At 43.6% G+C, this 23969-nt stretch overlaps 1 protein-coding gene across 2 annotated transcripts in view; it reads right to left on the bottom strand.

Annotated features, from left to right (window-relative positions):
- The window catches only part of PLAT (plasminogen activator, tissue type), a 39031-nt gene extending 15271 nt beyond the window's left edge, over positions 1 to 23760 (bottom strand). The window contains exons 1-6 of one of the 2 annotated variants that reach the window (XM_040414823.1): positions 23596 to 23760; positions 8765 to 8836; positions 3168 to 3251; positions 2484 to 2526; positions 1151 to 1282; positions 573 to 683 (exon numbers count right to left, since the gene is read on the bottom strand). In XM_040414823.1, the coding sequence (XP_040270757.1) occupies positions 573 to 683; positions 1151 to 1282; positions 2484 to 2526; positions 3168 to 3251; positions 8765 to 8773 (379 nt within the window). In that variant the 5' untranslated portion in view covers positions 8774 to 8836; positions 23596 to 23760. Of the gene's footprint in view, positions 1 to 572; positions 684 to 1150; positions 1283 to 2483; positions 2527 to 3167; positions 3252 to 8764; positions 8840 to 23595 lie in introns of both variants that reach the window. The other variant, XM_040414824.1, reaches the window with a different exon arrangement.
- Positions 23761 to 23969: the final 209 nt, after the last annotated feature.

The raw sequence follows: 23969 nt of genomic DNA on the forward strand, positions 1-23969 counted from the left end.
CATAGCAGCTGCATGGCCTGTCTCTATGGTGCATACATCCTCCACGGGCCCCATAGCAGCTGCATGGCCTGCCTCTATGGTCCAGACATCCTCCACGGGCCCCATAGCAGCTGCATGGCCTGTCTCTGTGGTGCATACATCCTCCACGGGCCCCATAGCAGCTGCATGGCCTGTCTCTATGGTGCATACATCCTTCACGGGCCCCATAACAGCTGCATGGCCTGTCTCTATGGTGCATACATCCTCCACGGGCCCCATAACAGCTGCATGGCCTGTCTCTATGGTGCATACATCCTCCACGGGCCCCATAACAGCTGCATGGCCTGTCTCTATGGTGCATACATCCTCCACGGGCCCCATAACAGCTGCATGGTCTGTCTCTATGGTGCATACATCCTCCACGGGCCCCATAGCAGCTGCATGACCTGTCTCTGTGGTGCATACATCCTCCACGGGCCCCATAGCAGCTGCATGACCTGTCTCTGTGGTGCATACATCCTCCATGGGAGCCATAGCAGCTGCATGGCCTGCCTCTCTGGTGCATACATCCTCCACGGGCCCCATGCTCATACCTATTTCACAGTGCTCTCCAGTAAATCCACTGAGACAATTACACAGGTAATTCGGGGAGTAAAGAGCCTGTAGACAGCGTCCTCCATTGTAACACTTGGTCTCCGAACATTCTGTGGAAAACAACATTAATAATAATTTTATTGTCCATCCCAAGCCCATCTCCCACCTCCATCTCCTTTCTCCCTAATATTCAGAAGTTACGTGGCATAAGTGGTTGTCCAGGATTAGGAAAACATGGCTACTTTCTTCCAGAAACAGCGCCACAACTGTCCCCAGGTTGTTTCTGGTATTGCAGCTCAGCTGTGTTGAAGTGAATGGAAGCATTACTGCAGTTACCAGCACTTTCCGCTGTTGGCTCTGGTACTACTGCACACCAGCTGATTGGCGCGGTGTGGGGGTCAGACCCCTGCCTATCAGATACTGATGGTCTATCCTGGGGATAGGCCATCTATATTAAAGTACCTGAAAAGCCTTTAAGGGTATTCTCCAACATGGAAACACCATGCGGATGTTGTCCAGATCAGATTTGAACCGGTGTTCAGGTACTTCAGCCATTTTCAGGTTGGATTTAACTCACCCATGAATGGCACACTGTGACACCTTCTCCGCCCCTCCTCACAGCGACAGAACTCCACCCGCCGTCCAGCAGACCGCAGCCAGGTGTCTCCACCTGTGTAGATTTTTCCTGAGGGTCTTTCCATACACAAAGCTGTAAAATGAGGAAAAATTAACAAAATTAACTCAATCTGCCTCGCTCTGTTATCAGATCACCCCAGCTCATAAAGGAAGCCATTCTTGTAGAAGTTTCTGCTTCCCCCAAAACACCTTCACTAAATTGGTTGGAACTGGTGCAGGAGCTCATAAGGTCCACTGTGCTACTTAACCATTTATATTTTTTCATTCCTGACACCTGATTTTGTATGAATACAGAAGTTTGTCGCAGCCTCGTCCTTGTGGCTTATATCACTAATTATTTGTAAAATTATTATGTTTTTAGGGAAATTTTAAGGATATTTAAAAAAGCGACCAATTAGATCTGGAGAGCCCTTGAGACTTCAAAAGGGGTTGGCCCATCTCACACATTGGTGACATATCGCTTGGCCTATCTCACATATTGGTGACATATCGAGCGAACGCACTTGGCTATTTTTGGAACTTCCATAGAAATGAATGGAGACGGCGCACTGCGCAAGTACGGCCACCTCTCCATTCGCCTCTGTAAGGGTTCCGGAAATAGCCGAGCCAACTCTCTGGTATTTTTGCACTCCGACAGAAGTGAATGGAGGGTGACTTTGCTTGCGTGGTGCACCCGCCTTCAGTTTGGACGCCCTTGTTTTAGAGATAGGTAAGAGACCAGCACATATCTGACGTTGGTGGCATATCCTAGCGATACATCACCAATGTGTGTAATGGGCCAACCCCTAGATGCAGGTTCATATGTGGAGAATTTGGTCTCCTGACTCCCGATTTGCCCACCTGGTGAGGTGGCTGCCAACTGCTTCAGTCCAGGTAAAGAATGAATGGAGTGGTCTGCATTCACCTTCTATGGGAGTTATGGAAACAGAAGGTAGCCCCAATAGTTTTCTTTACCTATGACAGGGATCCAGGAAGCTGAGATATGAGGGCTCCACGGTCCACCAACTGACTTTCCATATCTGAGCTTCCTAGACCCCAGTGTAAGCAGCCCAGTGCAATGGTCTCTTGACATTTACTTCAGTGACACCAAATTTTAGGTTTTGATGAGAATAGTCCAGACATGAAGCTACCTTATATCTCATACCCTCATTCTGTAAATCCTGCATTGCTAATAGACTACGATATACACAACCCAACTGCATCTACCCCAGTATCTCATTTCAGTCACTACAGTACTAATGACCCCACCCAAGAAAAAAATAGTCAATAATCACATTTATATGTCCTTGTTCCTCTCTTCTCTCGATGATGAAGGATCTAGCAAAGAAATAGTAGAGGTGTTAGGTAGGCATCCAGATCAATGGTCATCCAAGTAAAACAAGGACAACTAAAATCTACCAGAGCCTCTCAATTGCAAGTTTTAGAGAGTCCTGAGCAGAGTACCTTCTCTCTGACAACCATATGTCCCATGTACTAGGGCATATGGACAGGGGTTGCTGCCATGAGACAATCCCTCTGAATATCAAGAATTTAACAAACTGTCCCATCAATACTTATGAACCCAAGTTCACTCAGTTGTGTCCATAGAAAAGAGGGTGTCCCATAGATTATATCAAAATAGTACCTCTATTATAGTGACAGAAGAGCTTGGTCTTTGTTTCTCACTTTAAACATCAAATCTCCATTCCTTTTTTTCTAGCAATTGGAGAGAGGAGTCCCACAAAAACTTTCCCACCTTGTAGCAAGGGGGGTGGAGACAACCATTGGTAAGCCTCTTTCCAATACCATCCACATGACCTGGCCCTATGTTTTTTATGCCCTGAACTATATAGAAATCATAAATCTAGAATGTTGGACCATGGGTAGTCAATATCCCTCAACAATATAATGTAGGTTAAGGAATATCACATTATCTTGTGTAGCAATCTTCTGAAGCATAACTTGATCAATCTTCTTACCTCTTTAGTAGATGATACAACCTCACCAAGGAGGAAGATTAATAAGATTGCCATTGCTCGGTGGCCAAGAAGACGGCTTTCAATCTGTAAGGAGGACACACACAAGTTAAGTAAGAAAAGGTCAGGAGAAGACTAACCCATAACTAAAATATTACACAGTTCAAAAGTTTATAAAATCAGTATAGAGCTGGAGAGGTCTCCGCCACAATCCTCTGTTTACCATATCTCCTCATCTTACATGGATTGCTTTATATTTTCCAGATACCACTCTAGAAGCTAGGACTGTTTGTAACCTTCCATAACTACATGCTAGCTTTGATCCTCTTATCCAGCAACTACTATATCTTTCCTATCTCATCCCTTGAACTAGGGCCTGGGTGAGGCATTCTTCCAGCAGTGAGACTCATCGTAATTTAGAGTCTTGTATATGTGGGGTCTGGAAGCAGCTCTTACTGAAAATTATCATAGGACATATAACAGAACTTCCCGATATCAGCTCAAAGCAGCCTACACTTCCCGAAACAAAGACCTTCTGTCTGCCTTTTACATGGTGTTACGTTATACTGTCCATTAATAAAAGTGACAATGAGTCTTGGATTTATGGAAATAGAGAATGTGGTTTTTATCTGGACCCCCCCCCCCCCAAAAAAAACAAACAAACAAAAAAAATAGTCCTGACCACTACTGCATCCTGCTAATGTCCTATGATTGCATGATTAGTCACACAATTACTGGAGATCTGTATGAGGTCAAAGCTGAAAGGTGTGAACAGAGACATTAGATAGAAGGAGGCTGATGGTTGAGCAATCGTTGAACACATGATCATCTGGTGAACAATCGTTAGTCTGTCATTGTTTGGCTAAAATATTTATTTTGGTTGAAATCATCCATTTTCATCAACTTTAGATGAATATGTGTGGGCACCTTAAAGGAGTTTTCTGAGATTTTCCTGCGAATAGGTCATCAGTACCAAGGACCCCCCCGATCAGCTGTTTGAGAAGGCAGGTGTGCTGCTGCCGTCCCACAGCTTGGTCTAGGCAAGTGATGTTATGTTCATCGGTCACATGGCCTAGGCGTAGCTCAGCCCCATTGAAGTGTCAGACCCTCACCGATCAGATACTGATGACCTATCCAGAGAATAGATCATCGGGTAAAGAATCTCGGAAAACGCCTTTAAGCTCAGAAATAATACTCAGTAAACTGAAATTAAACAATGCTAAAATTACATAGGTATAGTGCTTCCCTCCCCCCAAAAATATCTATACTGACCTCTTGGTGTACAAAGTGTAAACAAAAATTATATAACTACTACCACTAACAACTGCCACTACCACTAATACTTCTGCTACTACCACTAATACTTCTGCTACTACCACTAATAATAACAATCACATCAGGAAACCATATACCCAATTTAAGTCTAAGCACCCCTAGTCCCCATGGGTGTAATTCATACTAATAACTTAAAGGTACACTACTACCTGTCCTATGTGTCACCCCATATTAACAACCTACATGTGAATATTCTATGTAATCTTTCATGGATTGTTTTCTGGATATTTTTAAGTCACTCCATGTATTCTACTTCCTATCCTGGCTCTTTAACTTCCTCTGTTTGGGATTTTAGCACGGCAAATAGCCTCACTTAACTTTTTCAGTCAGACCATTCACTCTGACCAGAGAGAGAACCCTCCACTAAATCAATACCCATTACACTAAGCAATGCAATGTTCTTCTGTGGACATCTATATCTATCTCTATCAAGAGAACATAACATACTGTTATGACAATTCTACACCTACTTTTATCACGAGGATTACCTTGCAGATAACACGTTCCCTTCCCAGCAGCACTGGATTGACAATGGGTTCCCTGTCTATATAGAAGGTTTTATCATTTGTGCTGCTACAGGTGGTCAATATGGTCAATAAAAAAAAAAAGTTTTTCTTTGAAAATTGGTTTCCAAAATACCCCTTTTTGATGGGAGTGTCCCTTTAAGAGTACAGAAGTGAAGACATTTGGGGACTTTTTTGCTTTTTAGTTACAAACAGTATAAATATGACTATAATTACATTCAATTTCATATCCCATTCAACTAGCATTTTGCAGTGATTTTGCTATATAAAAAGATACAAACCAGTGTATTAGTCACATGAAACGTGTCTTATTGGACGCTAAGATCTGAGTAGTGTGGTTAGGCTGGTTCAAAATACAACTCTATGTCTGAAATGGGATGACTCATGAGCTTGTGTTATAAATTCCAGAAAAAACATTACTGCAAACCTAGTCTGACCCTCCGAATTACTAGAGCATCTCACAATTGTGTATTGGCTCGTCTTCATTGTTTGGCCAAAAATGCACATCACACTCAAGAGTGCCTGCTCCATATAACTGTCTCCTTCATGGAAAATATCCAGAAGACCTCACTGCGGTGGGCTAGTCATCGGCTGATGAATCTCAGCCGATCAGATTCCAGGAATACGCACTGATGGCCTATCCTTAGGATAGGGCATTAACATATAATGAGTGGAGATCTGAACTCCCATTCATCAGTGATCCCATGAAATGAATGGGCACGGAAAAGGAATGCACCACCATATTCTTTTTTTTACTAATTGAAAATCTATACAGAAGCAAGTTCCCATTTTCCTTTAAACAGGTAAGGGTGGGTTCACACTAGCGTTAGGGATTCCGTTATGGCTTTCCGTTATAACATGGTTATAATGGAAAATAACGGAATACCCAGACAAAATGCAAAACGGAAGCCTTTAAAAGGCATTCCGTTTGCATTCCGTCCTAATAGAAGTCTATGGGAAAGCAGGACTTAGTTTTCCGTCTTGCATAACCGGACTCAGACGGATCCGTTTTGATTCCCATAGACTTCTATTAGGACGGAAAGCAAACAGAATGCCTGTTGAAGGCTTCCATTTTGCATTCCTTTATAATACAAGTCTATAGGGAGAAGAACGGATCCGTCCTTCTGTCTTAAGGATTCCGTTATTTTCCGTTATAACCATGTTATAACGGAAATCCATAACGGAACCCCTAACGCTAGTGTGAACCCACCCTAATCCGGTTGTTACAAGTTATCCACAGGATAAGGGATAACTATTAGATGGGTGGGGGTCCCACTGATCACAAGAACAGGAACTCAGTACCTCTTAGAGTCCACCAGAATGAACAGAGTGGCAGGTCGAGCATACGCACTGGAGTTCTGGAGACAGCCGGATATGGTGCTATTTCCGGGACTTCCCTACAATAAGGGTCCATTCACACGTCCGCATTTTGCTGACCGCACCGCACATGGCCGGCACTATAAATGTCTTTTCTTGTTCGTGTCTGCAGACAAGAATAGGACATGTTCTATTTTTTTGCAGGGCCACGGAACGGAAGTGCGGATGCAGACAGCACACTGTGGGCTGTCCGCAAATTTTGCGGCCCCATTGAAGATGAATGGATGCGGACGTGTGAATGGACCCTAATGCAGCGGTTCGCATGCCCGATCTCCCGCTCCCCTTTATTTTAGGGGGCACAGGGATCCCGTTCTTGTGAGCAGCAGTAGGAACTCCCCGATCTGATAATTATCTCCTATCCTGTGGATAGTGGATACTATTTTGTTATTGTATTTTTTTTTATTCTGTTGTATTCACATGATTATAAGAAATTAGCTTTACATGAGATAACTATAAGATAACAACTTATTAACCTTATGGACAATATTGTGGGCATGCTCTGGACAACGTTCTGGGCATGCTCTCTGTGAAATCACTATGCAGGGAGAAGGGAGGTTAGTCTATCTCCTATTTTCTATGCTGTGACTCTGTGTTATCTGCCTCCAGCTTTATATTAGGGGTATTATCTTTTTTTGTAATCCTATCATGCGATAATCATGAGATGACTATTGACTACCCCAGTGTACACAGCACGTATTTCTAACAATTTCTAACCCAGAGATAAACCTAAGCAGCAAATGATCCATAAATGAAGTTTCCTCTGCCGTGCTAAAATTTCCTCAGTCCTAGACCTGACTACTTTTTCGACCTAGTTGGTGTTTTCTGTTCTTCTGGTGGCAGATACTTCCCCTACTCACGTTATCATGACTATGTGTCTATGTGAGATTAACGCCGTTTTTTCAAGGGTTGTCCTGTTTTTAACTCATTGCTGGCCTCAAGTGATCAACTGTGAAGCAGTACACCATACCCAGTGCAATAATGGACCATCTATATACTGCATAAACATGAGTAGTCCATTAGGGAAAGAACTGCCCTTCACTAGAGGGTGGGGATTCAAATTACCTCCATGTTCCCTATTTGGCAGGGACATAGCTATAGGGACTTCAGAGGTAGAAGTCGCACATGAGCCCAAGTGCCTAAAAGAGCCCCAAAGTCCCTTTCGTACATATGAGGACACCAGTATTATAAAGGGCATATGGTAGGTGTGAGGTTGCTACAAATTTGGCAATGAGGTCCAAGAGCTTCAAGTTACGTATGGAAAGAGGAGGTCTCTACCAGACAACCCCAACTCACTTGGGTATATCAGATCAGATCTTTAGGAGAACTTGGCATCCTTCCTGTGACTTCTAGCCACAGGTTTTGCTAGGCAAAATAAGGCTGGCTCGCTTTAATGCAGTTTTCCAATCAATGTGAAATGAGTCTCCCCACTTATATCTCATTTTAAAGTTGCAAAGAGTCTGTGATTTAACGCATCTAAATGTAAAATAGCTCACTTGGAGAGAAGGAACCTTCTGTGTTACTATCATATTGGCAGTTCTGTCTTATCCAGGACTTCAGAAGAGAAGGAGCTAGGGGTCCTGATATCAGAAGGCTTCAAAATGAGTGCCCAGTGCGGGCAGGCGGCTGGGAAAGCAAGTAGGATACTTGGCTGTGTAGATGGTGGTAGGACCAGTAGGAAGAGAGAGATTGTGATCCAACTGTATACAGCACTAGTGAGACCAGATCTGGAATACTGTGTCCAGTTCTGGAGACCTCACCTAAAAAAGTTATAGATAAAATGGAACGGGCAGGCTACAAAAATGGTGGAGGGTCTGAAGCATAAAAAAACATATCAAGAAGGACTTAAAGAACTGAATCTGCATAGCCCTGAAGAAACAAGGGAGAGGGGCGACATGATCGAAACCTTTAAGTATGTTAAAGGCATGAATAAGGTTCAGGAGGGAAGCGTTTTTAATAAATAAATAAAAACAACACAAGAAGAAGGGGACACAATCTACAATTAGTTGGGGGAAGATCAGAGCTAATGTAAGGAAATATTATTACACGGAAAGAGTTAGTTCAGGCTTGGAACACCTACCAGCAGACGTGGCTGGGAAGTCTGCAGTAAGTGAATTTACACATGCCTGGGATAAACTCTATACTAAGATAAGATTGCTGTCAATCTTCTGTTTCTATGTAGTGTTCCTAATGCCTCTCACATACACTCATTTTTCCGCCACGATTACATATCAGCCGATGCAAAAGTTATATTTGTTGTCCGAAAATGCACTGTCCTGTCTAGATAATCTGCAGCTAAGAAGTCATCAGATGCTAGAAGCACCACATTGTCACCCTTCCATATGCAGCCATTACTCGTCCACTTACCTTCTGCATGGTTGGAGATTTCTTCTTCTGCAGCCTGTAGCCTTGTGTTCTCCTATAGAAGACTGCAAGCAGCTGCTTAGAGAAAAGAGAGAGAGGCCAGCATTACTGAAGGGTTAGTCAGCAGAGAGAAAGAAAGCAGATAGGCAGGCGGGGGAGATGTGTAGGAGGAGAGTCCTGATCAAGAGGACCACAACAGGGCAGAAAGAGCCAGACTTCATATAGAGGAAGTTATAGAGACATGACTGTGCCAAGAGAACAAATAGTCAGGGAAGCAATATATCACATCTTCAATATACCTAGACTTGTAAATGGGTCAAAGAGTTACGGGATCTGCGGGAACTCCAGGGGTTAAGCGGATATGAAGTGGAATTTGAAGTAGTTTACATGAGTACATGATGTTTACGGTTCTTACTCCATCTACTCAACCTTTTATAAGCTCTGACCATAGGTTTACTCATGCTGACTACTTAAAATGCCAGGAAAATTGCCCCTATCCCCCCCAGTGTCTCAAAGGATAGTTAGGGGTAGAACCTTAACCATCAGTGAAACATCTGCCCATCCTTGGGTCCACCATGCCCTTCTGAAGAGATGTTAATTACTTTGATAGCGCATGAGAAGCAAATAATATTATTTCTGATCTTTTAAAAATCTTTTTGTGCTTTGGGTTGTCTGAATATCTTGCTTTCTGCCTCTAAACATAAGGATTTGTGGGAAGATCCTGGAAAAACATTGATAGGGCTTCCCTCAAATTTTTGTTGGAAACGGAGAATAGTGCCATATAAGGCTTATAGAACTGCAATATAGTGTAGTACCCAAATAATGTTCTAGCCAGCAGTATTAAGTGAATTGGGGATAAATTGCTAAATAGCAAGTTTTCAGTCATCTCCATATGGTGGGAACCGAATCCCCTAAATCACATGCGTCAAACTCAAGGCCTGCGGGTCACCAGATCATTATATGTGGCCTGCACAAGGTTGTGGGTTGTGGAAAGACATGGAACCACCACTGGGAATAGCAATTTTCCATACCCAGTGGCGGTCCCTTTAAACATCAGGGCTGCATTGGAGCCAGCTGTGCATGACGTCACGATGCCAAGGAGAGATGTTGCCTGCCCTCTGCCCTGTATATCTGGCAAAGTGACGTGGCTGGCACTCCTGCCCTCTGCCCTAAGACATATCTGGAGTCCGTTGAATCTGGACTTGAAGAATACAAGTACAGGTACAGGTACACTATGCTCCATAAAAATGCACCAACATCAGCTACAATCTGGACTCACTGTGTTATCTGTCGCGTTACATAGGACTGCAGGTGACATCTACTACATTACCTGTACTCAGAGAGTTATCACTATGTTATCTGTGGTGTTACATAGGACTGCAGGTGACATCTACTACATTATCTGTACTCAGAGATGTCACGGTCTTTGGTTTGCGCTGTGACACTGTTGCCACACTTGCGGTTGCCCGCGGCAATGTGTTGCTGTGAGAGCATGCGGTGGCAGTGTCTTGGCCTTCTGGGTGATTGCCGTGACATAGTTGCCACGCATGCTGTTGCCGGTGGTAACATGTGGTTTAGTATGCTTGTGTGTGCACTTCCCCTTTAAGTAGCCTTCTCTTGTCTGTTGTGTACACTGGGTTTATGTGTGTGTGTGTGTGGCTGCTTGGGCTATTTAGTCTCTGCTGGATGCATGATGCCCAGTGTTCCTCCAGCCTTGGTGTATTCTGGAGGTTCTCTGTTCCATCTGTCCAGTGAGGGCCACCCTTGTGGTCATCAATGTTATCACGGTGTCTCCTTCCCTTCCTGTCCCTTTGTGTATGGAGTGGGTTTTGATCAGGGTGTTGGTATGTCTATTTTTGGTGTTACATGTCTGGTAGTGTTTGGTGTCCAGCATGTTGCTTAGACATTCCCCTGTTTCACATTTATTGCAGCTATGAGTGTCCTGGGTCCCTGTGTGGTTCGTGGTGTGTGCTGTGTACTTTGATGTTGGTGTGGACACTAGCACTTGTGCACGGGTTCCAGTCAGTGTGTCTGGTTTCACTTACCTGCCATCTCCATATGCTGTATGTGTTCCTCTCTGCTTGCAGCCTGGCCTTAGTTAGAGACTCCTGTTCCTCCGTGTTGAGGATGAATAGGTAGTCTCTCCCCTGCTCCTATGTGAGGGATTTCCAGGGCGACTCAGGATATTAGGTATCCCGTGTATGAGCCGTCCCACCATCGGGGTCCGCTCATACGGTGAGGAGTCAGGGAGAGGATTAGAGATGCGGTAGGAGGTGATCTGCTCCCTTATCACTCCTTTTGGCCAGGCTGATCCCCTTTACCCTTTGACACCGCACTGTGGGGGGTTTCCCCCACTCCCCGCCGTGACAAGAGAGTTATCACTGTGTTATCTGTCGCGTTACATAGGACTGCAGGTGACATCTACTACATTACCTGTACTCAGAGAGTTATCACTGTGTTATCTGTGGTGCTACATAGAACTTCAGGTGACATCTACTACAGTCAGGGACTGTATCGGGGCTGGTAAAAACAAAACACACCATTTTACTACTATCCTTCATCAACTATGTCTTTGGAAAACTAATAAACTTTAAAGAGGGTAAATCCTTTATTAAAAAATGCCTTTGCTGAATTCATGTGGAGGAAGGAGGAGTTCGGGCTGATGATCGAGAAAGAACAACGCTCTACTGTGTAAACCTACTGCTGATCATCTGGTAAACGAGCTAATTTGTTGGGTGAGCGCATCGTTTATGCAGCACTAAAAACCATCACTTGTCGGCAGCACATCAACACTGTGTTGCTAAAAACTGTAACGATTGTATTAACGATCATTCATCCCCGTACAGTGTAATGATCGCTGCATGTCGGTAATGAGTTGGTAAATTCTGCCCATGTAAAAGGACACTTTATATAGCTGTCAGTCAAATGCTCAAATGCTCATTTGGCTGACAGCTCTTCCTCCCGAACCCACCATAGATATGTACACTTGGCCAAGCATGCATGTGTTCTCCATGGGCAGAGAGGAAGGGGATTAGTCTGCTGTCAGACTCTTCTGATGGTGGCTTATCTCCCTTAAGAACAAAAAACATTGACATCCTGAAATCCAACTGCCAATTCTTATTTTTCCGACATCTCCCATTGGGGTAAAGTTGGGAGGCCCCTACACACATTAGATGTTCGGCCGCTTCCACTAAAATTATCAGGTTCGGCCAGCATTACCCCAATGTGTATGGTCCCCTTAAGCCAATCTACTATTTCCTTCCCAGATCTGATACCCATGGGTGTCTAATAGACACCATCATGCTAATGTAGAGGCCCCATACACATTAACCTGGCCATACATTTAAGAGAATGACTGTACGTACGATCCCGCCAACTAAACTGCCCGACCAGGGAGTCTGCTTTTTTTTTGTAAACAATGACTCTTTGGTGCTTGAGCACAATGGCAAGTGATCGGCTGAATTTAGCTGATCATGCCATCAACATACAGTTCTGACCGATGAAAGGGTGAAGATTTACAGCATGGCGGATTACATTTTTGGCAGAGTTTGCCGTCGGCGATTGTGAACGCTTGTTCACGCTAGTTTAACAGCCGAAATCTGCCAACTTTCATCTTACGTGTATGGCCACCTTTAGAGTACCGTTGGCTAATCCTTCTGAGAACGGCTGGTTCGGCTGATAATCTAATGTGTATGAGGAACTTCCAACTCTTCCCTGACAGATGATGTTGGGGGAGAGAAAGATTACTTGAACTGCATGATCCTTTTGTTCTCCCAGGAGATAAGCCCTCACCAAAACTATCTGGTAGCGGTTTTCTCCTCAATTCCCTTTGACAACACATAGCCGAACCGAATGCACATGTGTATGGGGGAGTCAGGAGCGAGCTATCAAAAGAATGATTAGCCGGCAGCTATTGAATGTGTTTGCCCACTTTAAGTCATGAGACATTTGAAATAGGAAGCTCTTGAGCCCCAGAAAAATGTTTACCCCCCCCCCCCCTCTAATTCCCATAGAAGAATGACACCACATAGTTTCTTCAGCATTGAGGCCTGCAGTCAGATGGGGTAATTTAAAGCAGGATAATCTAACGGTCTGGTTACTATGAATCATTTCACAGTCACGTTAGTAAAGTCAAGCTGATTATTTCCAGCTCTTGTTATTGAAATCATATAGAGGTCATTCTGCTTGATACAGGTTTTCTTTTCTTCATGCAAATCAAAAAATGCTGCAGCATCTTCCAAAGTCTGTTTTCAAAGTAGGCGTCAGTAGTTACTGAAGAGCTCAAATCCATCTCAAGCGGAACTCCAATCTTCAACATTGTGCAAGACTGAATCACAAATGTAAGTGCTGTCCAGTGTAGACAAGGCCTTATTGTTAATATGACCACAGGAGGTCCCATAGATGGAGCACCTTGGCCACTTTAGCTGTGGTGTTCAACAGAGTAGAGTAGTGTTCAATTTCCCTACAGCACCACCACAGGAGAAATGAAGCATTACACATTTCCAGTTGAAATCAATGAGCTGTCCATGTAATGCATGGGGGTGCCTGGTCCTCCAGAGACAGAGACGCTCTTTGTAGCTGCTCTCAGCTAATCCATGGACTTACCAAATGAAGGATCACCCATGATCTCATAAAGGTCTAATAGGATAGTTGAAATGTGTTTTCTAAACTGGACATTCCCTTTAAAGCTAAACTCATTGTGTACATGGTTATACCTACCAAGTCAATCAGTATCTGAGCTACAGTAAACTCACCATGATCAGATGATTGTATGGTATAAATGGTCCCAATTTCAATTATTAGCCGATATCTATGGTCTAGGGTGCCCACAGCATTTTTCCTGAATCATGGTAAAACAGAGCTCAGACCTTATCCAGAAATTGGTATGATTGGCTTGGGGGGCATTACAGGTCCATCCTTAGTTGGTTGAGTCCCTTCATTGCCATCTGGCTTTCACATGTTAGGCTGACCATGCACATAAGATAGAGTCAACAGCTATCTCACCTGATCCCCCCCTAACACATAAATGCTCAGCCTGGGCATGCATGTTTTCTGAACAGGAAGAGGTGAATAGCTCACTTCCAGACATCTCTGGTGGCATCTTATCTACTCAAGGTTAAAAGGATTGGGTATGCTGAAATCTAACATCCTGATCCTTATCTTTCCCTATATCTGCCATCGGGGAGAGTTGGGACACCACACCACCATACAAATTAGATAGATGGTCAACCAGTCCCACTGAAATTGGTGGGTTCTGCTGATACCCTCAGATTCTGAGTCGTAACACATACACCATCTGCCCCCATAGACTCCAGTTGACCCAGCTCATGCCAAAAGAGTGTCTTTTCAGTAGAATCAATATCTCATTGCATAGCTGTAAATTTTTCTTTCAATGTAGAAGCATCCCGCAAAATAGCAGTTTTGTAACATGGCAAAGTATGGGTGACATATGCAACTGGGTGGCATACAGCCACATATGTTAGAGCTTTATGTTTGGTTCACACAATGTCCTGAATGTAAGGCAAAAATAATGTCTGGAGAAAGCCCTAGATAATACAATGTGCCGTTGTCTCTCGTGCAGGTGTTCTCATGGCGGTTTGGTGGTCAGTGATATCACTGTGTTATGCTGAAAATGTTCCTTTAATGAATGTGTAATTGTCAACAAAGGTAAATTACACCTGGATATGAGACTCCAGCTCATACAAGAAACATGCCTCAGATTACAACTCGCGGAGGATGCATCATCCTCAGTGAAAGTCTATTAACCCTGCACCTGACAGTGAGGAATGCTACTTGGTCCACATATCTGACAAAATCTTTCCTAAAGATGGAAGTAAAATGGTCAAAAAGACCAGGACATTGAATCCTGAGTCAGAATTTCCTTTCTTTGGAGGATCATGACATCACTTGTGTAGTTGATGATGTCATGATCTATCCAAAGCAGGCAGGAGGACACTCTGAGGTGTCCACATTATGGGACCAGTCTTTGGGTATATAGTGATGTTGTCTGTTTTATATACTCCCTTCTCATATACGGTAGGGCTTGGAGGACAAGGGGCTCTGACCTATTATTTATGGCCAAGATCTCTGGCCAAAAGAGCTTGACTCTGGAGGTGTCCTTTAAAAATAATAGCTGACCTCTGGCAAAAATTAAATGCATTCTGACTGCCATGCCCATAACCCATGCCATCCGATCTCACGTCCGTTCCTACTAGCCCAACCCCCAGTAATCTAAACTACCTGCAGGAGAATACATCACTTTTTCCCTGCAATGATGGTTCTGTTTATTACCATACTGGCTCACAGCACTGAATCGGTTTGTTTACAGTGAGATGTCCTCCTACATGATATGGGTTATCTCACCCTCACACTGATCACATCCAGTTCCCTGCACTACACCCGCCATACTGATATCTGACCTCAAGAAAGGCACAGGACTCATCTGACATGCATAGTATATAGTATATTGGACATGGAGATCTTCACATTAGGAAGCAACTGTTTTGGAAATATTGTCCATTGTGTCCTATATTCTGATATACAGACTGGAGAACAGTCCTATTATATTAATGACGTGTATGTACAGTTTTGGCCAAACTTTGGTGGATAGATGGCCTCATATCTGACTCTAGCATACTTTAGTATACATGGTCATGAGTTCATGGTCGACTCAATGACTGCAGGGTGTTCAGTTCCTGTAGCTGCAAACCAAGCCCAGATCATCACCCCTCCACCACAGTGTTTGTTAGTTGGTATAGTGTGTTTGTGAAACATCCCAGAGTTATGTTACAAAACTCTTTTACCCCGCTACAACCTGTTAAGTGCATCTGCATTGTCATCCTGTGTAATTTAACATCACATCCTCACAAATGTGCATTGAAACCCTTGTTAAATGTATTTGCTGTAATTTTCATGTTCACCAGCAGGTTGCAGCAATGTGTCAGCAGGGCCTTAGTAACAGTTTAGCATTTCTAGACTGGAATAGTACATTTCAGTTTAGCTCCCCCCTCTTTGAGCAGAGTGGGTTCGCCCACATCCTGCCTCATGGGTGGGGAAGGAAGTTAGAGTTAGTGTGCCAGCCACCCCGGCTAGGGGAAGGCTGTGCTGGTAGGAGCTCCCAGTTCTAGGGATCCCAGACCAGGATCTTGTCTCGGCTGAGACCAAAGATCATCATTCCCAGCCTGAGCCCTTCAGCCTCAGCTGGTAGAAAGCAAGCAGCCACCTCCAGAACTCCAGGAAGAACCATACCCTGTGAGCATAACTGTGAGTACCGTCCAGAGACCAGGAGAAGCCAAATTCCTCCTCAGCTAGTCAGTCCCCAATACAGCAGAAGACAGAGCAGAAGATAGTAATTCCTGCCATATTCTCCAGGCATATGATAGAAGCAGAAGACAGATTCCTGCCATACATTGCCAATACCTGCTGGGACTTCAGACTATTGCTGTATCTCATAAGGATTAATGCTGCATCCAGTAAAGACCAGTTTGAATTACGGTATATTCCAAGTCTGGATCTCATTCATTGCTACCAAGTTCCTCAATTACTCTTACTAGCAACACACTCATTTTGTCACGGCCTATGGTGTGTGCTGTGACACTGTTGCTACACTTGGGGTTGCCCGCGGCAACGTGTTGCTGTGTGTGCATGCGGTGGCAGTGTCTTGGCCTTCTGGGTGATTGTCGTGACATGTTTGCCACGCATGCTGTTGCCGGCGGCAACGTGTAGCTTCCTATGTTTGTGTGTGCACTTCCCCTTTTAGTGGCTTCCTCCCCTTGTCTGGTGTTGGAAGGGTTAACTCCCTTCCTAGTGTTTTAACACTGGGTTTATGTGTGTGTGGGTGTGGCTGCTTGGGCTATTTAGCCTCTGCTGGATGCCTGAAGCTGGGGGGTACTCCAGCCATGGTGTGTGCTGGAGCTATCCTCCTGGTCTTCATATTCCATCTGTCCAGTGAGGGCCACCCTTGTGGTCATAGATGTTCTTGTGGTGTCTCACGTATTGCAGCTATGGTGTCCTGGGTTCCTGTGTGGTTTGTGGTGTGTCCTTTTATGTTGGTGTGGACATCAGCACTTGTGCACGGGTTCCAGTCAGTGTGTCTGTGGCAGTTAAGTGTGTTACTGGTTTCACTTACCTGCCATCTCCATATGCTGTATGTGTTCCCCTCCTATTGCAGCTAGGCCTTTAGAGACTCCTGTTCCTCCGTGTTGTGGAGGAACAGGTCGTCTTTACCCTGCTCCTAGTCCAGGGATTTATTGAGGGTTAGTAGGGCCCCGAGGTTCCGGAGTATGAGCCCTCCTACCATCTGGGTTGGCTCATACGGTTAGGAGTCAGGGTCAGAATTAGGGACGCATTAGGAGGTGACCTGCTCCCTGATCCCGGCGTCCTGGCCTAGAAGCTACCCGTTATCCCTTTGATACCACACGGTGGGGTTTCCCCCACTCCCCGTCGTGACACATTTATTGCAAGTGAGCCGGGATCCAGGAGTCCAGCCGTACCAAGGTAGGAGACACCGTTGACACTATTGCCACTATCACACAGAGACATTACCCCACTCTGGCATTCCTAACCTGGTACGTGAGTTGCAACACCTTAAAGGGCCCTGAGACTGTACCCTGCGCACGCTGCAATTGGCGTCACGAACAAAAACTCTTAACTATCATTTACACCTGACCCAGTCATTGCATATTATAGCGTCAGTGTGCTTTATTCCAATCCGGCTTACTGCATTTGTGCTGATATGCTGTGTTTCGTCAAACGTGGTGCCATGCATTATGGCCAAACCTCGGTCTCATTAGTCCAAAAAAAAAACACTGTTCCAGAAGTCTTTGTTGAAATACAACTTTGCAAACTTCAAGGGTCACTAAGTTTTCATAAAGCTTTGGATGTCATAGAGACATATCTAAAGTTTTGATCTGTGGGGGTCTGTGTGCTGAGACCACCACCAATCACTAGAACAAGGAGGGAGAAGAGCATGAATATCGCTCTCTTTCTCCTCGCTGCAGGAGAGAAAGCAAGATGGACTCAATAGAAAGTCTATGGACCTATCTCAATTCAGTCTCCTGCAGTGAAGAGAGAGGAGGATATGCAAGAGCTTTTGTCTCCTCATTCAAGCGATCAGTGGGGGTCTCAGCACTCAGATCAACACCCATCAAAACCTTTGATATGTCTCTATGACATATCAGAAATTTTATGAAAATTCAGTGACCCTTTAAGCCATGCTGCCATGTTTTTGTTTTGTTTTGTTTTTTAGACAGACTATGCTTTCTCCTGGCAACCCTTTCAAACAACCCATACTTGTTTAGTATTTTTCTAATTATAATGTCACGAACCTGAAAATTTAACATGCTAATTGAGGCCTGTAGAGTCTTAGGCTACTTTCACACTCGTGTTTTGCCTTTCCGTTTGTGATATCCGTCATGGGCTCTGACAAGCGGTCCAAAACGGATCAGTTTTTCCCTAATGCATTCTGCATGGAGAAGGATCCGCTCAGAATGCATCACTTTGCCTCCGATCAGTCTCCATACCGCTCTGGAGGTGGACACCAAAATGCTGCCTGCAGCATTTTGCTGTCCGCTTGACGGAACTGGACCAAACGGATCCGTTCTGACACACAATGTAAGTCAATTGGGACGGATCTGTTTTCTATGACACAATCTGGCACAATAGAAAACGGATCCGTCTCCCTCTGACTTTCAATGGAGTTCATAACGGATCCGTCTTGGCTATGTTACAGATAATACAAACGGATCCGTTTATGACGGATGCATGCGGTTGTATTATTGTAACAGATCCCAAATCGCAAGTATGAAAGTAGCCTTAGGCTACTTTCACACTAGCGTTCAGAGCGTGTCCGTCTGATGTCTGCTCAGACGGATCTGCTCCTAAAATGCAGACGTTTGTATCCGTTCAGAACGGATCCGTCTGCATTATAGTTAAAAAAAAATTCTAAGTCTGAAAGTAGCCTGGACGGATCCGTCCAGACTTTACATTGAAAGTCAATGGGGGACGGATCCGTTTGAAGATTGAGCCATATTGTGTCATCTTCAAACTGCAAGCAGCGTTCAAGTGTCCGCTTGCTGAGCGGAGCGGAGGCTGAACGCTGCCAGACTGATGCATTCTGAGCGGATCCACGTCCACTCAGAATGCATTAGGGCAGTACGGATGCGTTCGGGGCCGCTTGTGAGCCCCTTCAAACGGAGCTTACAAGCGGACACCCGAACGCTAGTGTGAAAGTAGCCTAAGATGAAGCTCTTGGTTTTTTTGGCATTTTCTCTGAGTACTGCACGGTATGACCTTGGGGTGAAATTGCTTGGATGTCCAGTCCTGGGAGGATTGTCAGCTGTCTTGAGTGTTTTTCACTTGTGAATAATATTTTTCAGTGTAGAATGAGGAATTTCAAATTGTTTGGAAATGGCATTATAACCCTTCCCAGATTGGTGGGCATCAACAACTGCTTCTCTAAGTTTATTGCCTCCTTGGAAATGTGTTAGCAAACATCTGAATGCTCCAGACCAGCAAACTGCCAAAACTACTGGTTTTATAGAGGTGCTCAAAACTTGCTAGTGATCAAATAATCAACTGCATTTGGGTAGCAGCACCCGGCTGCTACCTACACCCAATTCCTATGGAAGCAGTAAGGGTGTGGTTCATTTTTCACACACAACTTCACGATTTTGGCCTAGTTTTTAGTTTTTGTAATGTCCTGATTTGTAAAACCATAGAATTCAAGGAGGGTATACTTTATTTTTATCATGAATATCTATCTATAATATGTACACCAAAGACTATGTCCTATACACTGATATACAGACCAGAGAACAGTCCTATTATATAAATGATATATATACACCGGAGACTGCGTCCTATACACTGATATACAGACTGGAGAACAGTCCTGTTATATAAATGATATATATACACCTGAGACTGCGTCCTATACACTGATATACAGACCGGAGAACAGTCCTATTATATAAATGATGTATATACACCGGAGACTGTGTCCTATACACTGATATACAGACCAGAGAACAGTCCTATTATATAAATAATATATATACACCGGAGACTGCATCCTATACACTGATATACAAACCAGAGAACAGTAATATTATATAAATGATATATATACACTTGATACTGCATCCTATACACTGATATACAGACCGGAGAACAGTCCTATTATATAAATGATGTATATACACTGGAGACTGCGTCCTATACACTGATATACAGACCGGAGAACAGTCCTATTATATAAATGGTATCTATACACTGGAGACTACGTATCCACTAATCATCTTTCATTGAAAAATTGCAGTCCTCCTCATCTTCATGAATGCTCAGCCTGGGCATGCATGTTTTCTGAACAGGAAGAGGTGAATAACCCACTTCCAGTCACTCTGGTGGCATCTTACATACTCCAGGGCAAAAGGATTGGGTATGCTGAAATCTAACATCCTGATCCTTATCTTTCCCGATATCTGCCATCGGAGAGCAATCCACACCACCATATAAATTAGATGGTCAACCAGTCCCACTGAAATTGGTAGGTTCTGCTGATACCCTCAGCACATACACCATCTGCCCCCATAGACTCCAGTTGACCCAGCTCATGCCAAAAGAGTGTCTTTTCAGTAGAATCAATATCTCATTGCATAGCTGTAAATTTTTCTTTCAATGTAGAAGCATCCCACAAAATAGTAGTTTTGTAACATGGCAACGTATGGGTGACATATGCAACTGGGTGGCATACAGCCACATATGTTAGAGCTTTATGTTTGGTTCACACAATGTCCTGAATGTAAGGCAAAAATAATGTCCGGAGAAAGCCCTAGATCAGTGGTGGCGAACCTATGGCACAGGTGCCAGAGGCGGCACTCAGAGTCCTCTTGGTGGGCACCCGTGCCCTGGAAAAAGTCTATGGTGTACCAATACGCCTTCGACTTTTCCTGCCATTCATCAGCTCAGGGCTCACTATGAACAGCACAGGCAGCGCACTGAATGTAGGCAGGCTATTATAGCTAAATGATAAAGTACATGGAAGATATACTATATTGGACTGTTTCCATGTTGGCACTTTGCGATAAATAAGTGGGTTTTGGGTTGCAATTTGGGCACTCGGTCTGTAAAAGGTTTACCATCACTGCCCTAGATAATACAATGTGCCCTTGCCTCTCGTGCAGGTGTTCTCATGGCGGTTTGGTGGTCAGTGATATCACTGTGTTATGCTGGAAATGTTCCTTTAATGAATGTGTAATTGTCAGCAAAGGTAAATTCCACCTGGATATGAGACTCCAGCTCATACAAGAAACATGCCTCAGATTACAACTCGCCGATGGATGCATCATCCTCAGTGAAAGTCTATTAACCCTGCACCTGACAGTGAGGAATGCTACTTGGTCCACATATCTGACAAAATCTTTCCTAAAGATGGAAGTAAAATGGTCAAAAAGACCAGGACATTGGATCCTGAGTCAGAATTTCCTTTCTTTGGAGGATCATGACATCACTTAAGTAGGTGATGATGTCATGATCTACCAAAAGCAGGCAGAAGGACACTCTGAGGTGTTCACATTATGGGACCAGTCTTTGGGTATATAGTGATGTTGTCTGTTTTATATACTTCCTTTTCATATACGGTATTAGGACTTGGAGAACAAGGGGCCTCTGACCTATTATTTATGGGCAAGATCTGTGGCCAAAAGAGCTTGACTCTGGAGGTGTCCTTTACACTGATATACAGACCAGGCAACAGTCCTATTATATAAATGATGTATATACACTGGAGACTGCGTCCTATACACTGATATACAGACCAGAGAACAGTCCTATTATATAAATAATATATATATACAGCAGAGACTGTGTCCTATACACAGATATACAGACCAGGCAACAGTCCTATTATATAAATGATGTACAGTACAGATCAAAAGTTTGGACACACCTTCTCATTCAAAGAGTTTTCTTTATTTCCATGACTATGAAAATTGTAGATTCACACTAAAGGCATCAAAACTATGAATTAACACATGTGGAATTATATACATAACAAACAAGTGTGAAACAACTGAAAATATGTCATATTCTAGGTTCTTCAAAGTAGCCACCTTTTGCTTTGATTACTGCTTTGCACACTCTTGGCATTCTCTTGATGAGCTTCAAGAGGTAGTCCCCTGAAATGGTTTTCACTTCACAGGTGTGCCCTGTCAGGTTTAATAAGTGGGATTTCTTGCCTTATAAATGGGGTTGGGACCATCAGTTGTGTTGAGGAGAAGTCAGGTGGATACACAGCTGATAGTCCTACTGAATAGACTGTTAGAATTTGTATTATGGCAAGAAAAAAGTAGCTAAGTAAAGAAAAACGAGTGGCCATCATTACTTTAAGAAATGAAGGTCAGTCAGTCATCCGAAAAATTGGGAAAACTTTGAAAGTAAGGGCTATTTGACCATGAAGGAGAGTGATGGGGTGCTGTGCCAGATGACCTGGCCTCCACAGTCACCGGACCTGAACCCAATCGAGATGGTTTGGGGTGAGCTGGACCGCAGAGTGAAGGCAAAAGGGCCAACAAGTGCTAAGCATCTCTGGGAACTCCTTCAAGACTGTTGGAAGACCATTTCAGGGGACTACCTCTTGAAGCTCATCAAGAGAATGCCAAGAGTGTGCAAAGCAGTAATCAAATCAAAAGGTGGCTACTTTGAAGAACCTAGAATATGACATATTTTCAGTTGTTTCACACTTGTTTGTTATGTATATAATTCCACATGTGTTAATTCATAGTTTTGATGCCTTCATAGTCATGAAAATAAAGAAAACTCTTTGAATGAGAAGGTGTGTCCAAACTTTTGGTCTGTACTGTATATACACTGGAGACTGCATCCTATACACTGATATACAGACCGTATAACAGTCCTATTATATAAATAATATATATATACAGCAGAGACCGTGTCCTATACACTGATATACAGACCGGAGAACAGTCCTATTATATAAATGATATATATATACCGGAGACTGTGTCCTATACACTTATATACAGACAGGAGAACAGTCCTATTATATAAATGATATATATACACTGGAGACTGCGTCCTCTACACCGTTATACAGACCTGAGAACAGTCCTATTATATAAATGATATATACACACTGTTATACAGACCAGAGAACAGTCCTAATATAAAAAAGATATATATACACCGGAGACTGTGTCCAACACACTGATATACAGACCAGAGAACAGTCCTATTATATAAATGATATATATACACAGGAGACTGCGTCCTATACACTGATATACAGACTGGAGAACAGTCCTATTATATAAATTATATATATACACTGGAGACTGTGTCCAGTACACTGATATACAGACCGGAGAACAGTCCTATTATATAAATGATATATATACACCGGAGACTGCGTCCTATATACTGATATACAGACCGGAGAACAGTCCTATTATATATATATATATATATACACTGGAGACTGTGTCCAGTACACTGATATACAGACCGGAGAACAGTCCTATTATATAAATGATATATATACACCGGAGACTGCGTCCTATATACTGATATACAGACCGGAGAACAGTCCTATTATATAAATGATATATATACACTGGAGACTGCATCCTATACACTGATATACAGACCGGAGAACAGTCCTATTATATAAATGATATATATACATCGGACACTGTGTCCTATACACTGATATACAGACCGGAGAACAGTCCTATTATATAAATGGTAACAATTGCATACTGTGGTGAGCAGTCCATTATAATTATTGCTGTCCCTCTAAGCAGTCCGCTGGCACTTACCTCTGCTCGTTGTCTGCCTCAGAAATGTGAACAATTTGATGTTACTTCATACTTTATAAAGCTGCTGTGAGGGGGCAGGAGGGTTTCATGTAGTGGGATATTTGCAGTGACGTCATTGATCTCCACCCTCCGCACGGTTTGACTTCACAAGATCAGACCTGGACTGTGACATATTTTTCTAGGGAATTATTATAGCAATCCCCCCTGCTGGATGCTTTCTCAACTCTCTCTTGCTGAATAACCGGAAACCTGGTACTACAGTCAGGGGGGAGATAAGCCGATAGGACCTGTAAGGGGGGAAATAACGGAGGCTGGCAGCTCGTTCTGCTGGAAGACAATACAGTGTGAAGCAGAATGAAAGTGTGAAAAGTAGC

This window comes from Bufo bufo, chromosome 1, assembly GCF_905171765.1.
Source record: "Bufo bufo chromosome 1, aBufBuf1.1, whole genome shotgun sequence".
NCBI classification, from domain to species: Eukaryota; Metazoa; Chordata; class Amphibia; order Anura; family Bufonidae; genus Bufo; species Bufo bufo.